Below are 5533 nucleotides of genomic sequence, written 5' to 3'. Positions count from 1 at the left end.
GCCGAAAATCCAACCTGACACAGAGACACAGGGCTTCAAGGATTAGCCCTGGAGATTAGCAGAAACCTTCCCTGAAAACCTGCCCTCCAAGCAGCCCGGTCCGGGGGGTCCTGTCACACAGCAGGCAAGGCAGGGGGTGGGCAGAGGAAGAAAGCCCCTCCCTCCTCCTCAGACAGGAGGTCTAGGAACAAGATGCCCACTAGGCCGAGACGGCCTTCGGCCTCACCCCAAGCCTCATCAGGACCTGCATCCGGCCCCCGGGAGGAACAAGCCTCTGCCAGCTGAGAACCTGCTGGCACCACGCTTTCTCAGCGTGCGCAGGCGAGAGCCTCCCTGAAGGCCATTCTGAGGACGGGCAGGGAAAAGGCCCCGGATGCTTCTGCTACACAGGTGGCGCAACCCTAGGGGGCACTCTGCCTCTGCCCACGGGCCACGCCGGCCCGGCCTACCTTCAGACCCCGGGGGCTTTGAGAAGAGAAACAGCTCAACGGTTAGCAAACTGCCCAGGGCCCAAGGGGCACAGGGAAGGTGAGTTGAAACAAGAAGGGTCAAGAGGCGGGTTCCTGGTCCCACCAGAGCAATTCTGTCAGGTCCGGGTTGTGTGTGTTGGATGAGAAAACAGAACTTTTTCTCAAACAACTCACCTCAGGCCCCCAACCCCTTCCCTTAGGCTCACAAGTAGCTGGAGGGGCCTTGGCCCCAGGGTAGGTGTGGCCACCGATGTCCAGGCTCCTCCTGCACCCCAGGGCCTGCCTGGACACGAGGACAGGCCCCATGCCCACCCCCGGCTCTTTCTAGTCAGGAGCGGGGAGGATACCCCTGGGCTCCCTGCCTTCCCTAAAGGGCCTTTGCTTCTCCTCAGAAGGCTCGGGCCTTGGGAACCGACACCAAATTCTAGACAGAAAGACCGTTCTCAGACCTGAATTTGTGGACTCAGATTCATACCCCTTAAAGGGACTTTATATATTGGGGGTTCACTTAAGATTTCTTTTCTTCAGAGTCCCACAGCTTTGCAAAGCAAAAAGAAGGGGAAAGCCCAGCCCCAGAGGGTTATGCTGAGGGGGGAGTATGAGGGAGGGGGATGCTGTGCACGGTCATCCCTTCCCTGTGGCTGTGAGGCCACAGCCACATAAGCTTGGGGGCTGGCAGAAGATGCCATGGGGGACAGCAGGGACACCAGCCAGACCTGGGCACCACCTCCCCTTGCCCAGGCCCCACAGGAATGGTTGGAGGCCAGACCCTCCGGTCCCTCTCTGCAATGCCCCCAAAGGCCCAGCGCCCTCCCCTCCATCACAAAGCGAAACCATGTTCCAACAGCTGCCCCCAAATAAAGACGCAGGAAACACTGAGAAAGGAGTCCTGTTCCAACACCACAAAGCTCCTTCGGGAATGTCTGTGATAAAGGCCACCAGCCCCCTCAAGGGCAGCAGTGGGCATAGGGGTGTTTTGGGGGGCAAGGTCCCGTTCCTAGGCAGCACAGCAGGCTCTCAGGAGGAGGGACAGAATCAATCTCAGTCTCAAACTACCCCCCAACCATCCCACATACACCCCATGATGGTTTGTTCCACTAGCCCTGGCCTTCAAGAAGCACCTCCCCAGCCTGCCTTCTTCCCCCGGCCCCAGAAGAATCCTAAGAGGAGGTGAAAACTCTGGTCTCCAGGCAAAGGAAGACCTCAGGCTCACCCAGCCTCCCTCGGACCACCCGTGGGAGCTCAGTCGTCTGGTGTTACCCCCTCCCCGCCCGCAGGGCCTCCACACAGACCCAGGGCTTACGGGCCTAAACTCAAGGCCTCCACTCAAGAAAAGCAGGGCACCCTTAGCCCACACGCACTGAGCAGTCGGCACCAAGACCTCCTGCTTTTTAAGGAGAGTGAGCCGCAGGAGGGAAGCCGACCCCCTGGGCACGGAAGCCTGGCACCCCAGCAGTCCCATCGCCACAGCCTCATTGCCATTCTGGCCACAGGACTCCACCCCCCACAAGGCCAACATCTCAGAGTCAGCCAGAAATCGTCCAAGCATCAGACAAGGGGCCCGGGTCTGCGCTTCACCTGGACCCCCCCCCCCCAACAGGCTCCCAGAGCCTATCAAGAAAAGCTTAGAAACCCCGGACCCCACCCCCCACCCCGGGGTCAAATGCCCACCTCCGCCCTGTTTCCAATCCCAGTTACTCCCAACCACCCTCCTCGTGTCTTCCAGATTTACAGGCAGCTGTACAATCATTTATGAATGTCATTACAGGGATTCCATTTTAAATCTCTTTATTGAAAATGCCACCACAGTAAGTAGATGCCAGTGAGACTTGTCATAAACAAAAGTAGCCAATTAAAAATATACCATTAAAACCAAACAGGGCTATAAAAGTCTGGAAACTTTTCCCATCTGCCTTAAGCCCGAGGCCTCCTCGCTAGTAACAGGGGAGTCATGCATGAGTTCCAGAGGCATGAGAACACGCTGGCACCAAGTTCAGGCTTTCTTCTTGGCATGAAAGGATTGGAAGAGACCTGGAAAGGGAATCCCTTTCTTGCTCTGACTTTGTGCTTAACGCGGGCCCAATACTACCTAAAACCGTCTCAAGGGACTGAGGGGATCCACCCAATCCTTTGGGAAGGCAGGACCGGAGGCTTCCTGTGCCTCACGCCTCACGCGACATGAACGTGTGTTCTCTGAGCGCACCTTCGAGGCACCCTGAGACCCCTGCCCCTGTGCCTGTTCTCACCCCCAGGCCCCAAAACTCCCTCTCCTCCACGCCTGCACCACTAGCTGCCAGAGGTCACCGCTGACTCAGGTGGGACACCAGGTAGACGAGGCCCACGAGCAGGAGTCCACGCACGCCAAGCATCATGAGCAGGAAGAGAAGCAGGATGGAGGTCACCGGCTCCACAGCATGGTTGCCGAGATGCCACTGGGGGAAGCCCATGTTCACCAGCTGCCGGTTGAGGTCATTGAACGGGGACTGAGCAGCGCCCAGCCTAGCACCCGCCTGCTGCTGGCGAGGGCCGGAACCCCCCAGGGGGGCACCATGGCCCCTGTTGAGAAAGCTCTGGAAGGTGAAGACAGAGAGACGAATGAATCTGGAGAAAGCTTCCCTGGCGCGAAGTACTAGGCAACAAGGGAATCTTCTGGGCTGGGCTCTGCCCTCCCCTCCAGCCCCCGAGGGCCACACCTTCCTTCCTCAGCGATCTCCAGATGCCACCCCCGGGGATGCCAATCACAGAGTCATAAGCTCTCAGAGCACAGAAAATGCCACTCTATTTTCCCCAAGTCCTGCCAGGGAGAAGGTGCCCAGGCCAGAGAAAAGAGAAGCGGTCAAGGAGGGCGGGACCACAGGGCGCAGCTCCCGAGCAGGCATTCATATCATCGCTCCTTCCTTTAACACCATCATGGTGTGGCCGTGGGCCCATCTTTGCCACCTTCCCCGGGTTCTCTGTCGGCCGGCAGGCTCTTAAACAAAGATGCCAGTTCCAGCAGGGTTAACCAAGTTAAAGGAGAGACAGCTGTTGGATTCAAAGTCTGAGAAGGCTTCCAGAAGAGCAAGAACTGGGGAGGAAGGGGCCTGGCTGGGACATAAATCTACAATTTTCCCCCAGTCTTGACCCTGTGTTCCCCAGCCCGACGCTCTGCAAAGAGGGCTTCAGGCTACAGAAGGTTAATGACTAGCAAGTGAGCTTCGGGGAGCTAAGGAGTCACTGGCACAGAGGACAGGAGGCCAGCTGCTCCTGCCACGGGCGCTGGGCACCTACCTGTCGAGGGGTGCTGCTGCGCGAAGGGATAGTGTTCCTGACGCGAGGGTCGTCGTCCTGCACGATTTCCCCATTAGCCAAGATCCGCACCATCCTCCCAGGAGCTATGGGTCCCTGCTGGGCTGCACCCTTCCCCAGACCTGAAAGAAATGATTTATCAGAGGTAAAGAGACGCTTGCCTCCGTGGGAAAAGCTGCGATTCACACCCGTCACCCGTGCCCTGCTGGCACTGCGTCTGATTAATTACAAGGAGAGAAATAAATGCAAGTTATGTGACAGACAAAAATCTTTCAGACATGGGAGTCCACTGGGAAAACTACCAAAACGATCCTTGGAGATGGATGTTCTAGGAACCACTTCCAGCAACCCCAGGGATGAGAGCCCACGCTGTGGCCCAGGGCCTTGTGGGAAGTCCACTGAGGCCCGCCGCACTTACACCTCCCGACACGCTCCGGAGCAGGTACAGCTAGAGGTCCAGAGAGGTCTAACCGGCCTGCCCAGGACCACTCACGTAGAGGCAACAGAGAAAGAAGGGGAAGCCACAGGAACGCTGGCCCCAGGTCCTTCTCTCGGCTCTAAATATGGAGACCAGGGCACCGAGATCCCCCGTGTCCCCATTTCCCATCCGTTACAAAATGGCCCGTTGGGAGTAAATGCCAAGGACCCGGGCCTGCTCCCCACAGAAGCTCTGGGCCCACTTTGGAGCTACTTCAGGTTCACTGCCTGGCAGCAGACCATACTGCTGGCCACAGGGCCGCCAGCGCTGGGGGAGGAGCAGACCTTTCCCGCAGAGGGCACGCCCTCACCTGGCCCTCACCTCTCAGATAACACCAGTTCCCCCCCCCCCCCCCCCCCCCCGCTCACGGGGGCGGCGCCAGCCTTCCCAAACTAGGGGACGGGGGATGCGGCTGGGGGCCCTGCGCAGACCCCCAAGGGTGTCCGTGGGCTGGAGGTGGGGGTGGGGTCCTTCCATGGCGCTCTCCGAGTCTGTGTAAAGGCCATTCTTTTCTAAGGAGATGAGCCAGTTTTCACCTAAATTCTGAAAAGCACTTGTGACACGCGCCCCAAAGGGGGTGAGGAGCCCCTGTTCTGTTGCCCTTGGCCCAGAGCGTGGGACAGGCGGGTCCCCCTTCCGAAGCCCGTCGGTTCCTGGAGAAGGCCAAGCGGGTCACGGAGCTCCGCAGTCCCTCGGCGCTTGGCCACGTCGAGCCCGCTGGGTGGGCGGAGGCCTCGGTGGGCCCTCGGGGCACCTGACTCGGGAGCTGGCGGGGGGGGAGCTCGGGGGGCGGGGGCGGCTGCCGCGGGGCGGGGGAGGAGGGGACAGGGGGACGCGGGCTGCGGGGAGGGGGCGCCGCCCAGGCTGCCGAGCCCGGGCTTGGGGGAGGGGAGGGATGCGCGCCCGCTCGCCCGCGCCCCGGGCCCGGACACCCACCTTCGGGCGCGGCTCCCGGGCCTCGGCTGCGTCCACTCCCCGCGGCTCCCAGGCCGCTTCCTCCCACCTGACCTCACAGGAAGCTCGAGCCGCAGCAGCACGGCCAGCGGGCGGCGCCGCAGCCCCCTCTTTAGGCCGCCGGGGGCACTGCAGCTGCCGGGCCCGGGAGCGGCGCTGGGCAGGGAGGAGGGAGAGAAACTGGGCGCCACCGGGAAGAAGAAGGAGGGAGAAAAGAGGGTGGGGAGGAGAGAGCGGAGGAAGTAGGAGAAGGAGGAGGGAGAAGAAGAGGAGGAAGAAAGGGAAGTGGAGCCCGTGGAGGAAAAGCCCAGAGGGTGGGAGACCCTCTGCCCTGGGAGAGCAC

The 5533-nt window shown here is 60.5% G+C and overlaps 1 protein-coding gene across 1 annotated transcript; it reads right to left on the bottom strand.

The window, feature by feature from the left end:
- Positions 1-2241: 2241 nt before the first annotated feature.
- FAM241B (family with sequence similarity 241 member B) lies at positions 2242-5314 on the bottom strand. The gene is made up of 3 exons (XM_027062167.2): positions 5173-5314; positions 3741-3880; positions 2242-3040 (listed from the first exon to the last, which is right to left on the bottom strand). Exons 2-3 carry the CDS (start codon positions 3831-3833, stop codon positions 2771-2773), a joined length of 363 nt encoding a protein of 120 aa, XP_026917968.1. The 5' UTR covers positions 3834-3880; positions 5173-5314; the 3' UTR covers positions 2242-2770.
- Positions 5315-5533: the final 219 nt, after the last annotated feature.

The sequence above is a fragment of the Acinonyx jubatus genome, chromosome D2 (genome assembly GCF_027475565.1).
Source record: "Acinonyx jubatus isolate Ajub_Pintada_27869175 chromosome D2, VMU_Ajub_asm_v1.0, whole genome shotgun sequence".
NCBI classification, from domain to species: Eukaryota; Metazoa; Chordata; class Mammalia; order Carnivora; family Felidae; genus Acinonyx; species Acinonyx jubatus.
Note: the sequence above shows the minus strand (reverse complement) of the source record. Positions and strands in the feature narration are given on the sequence as shown.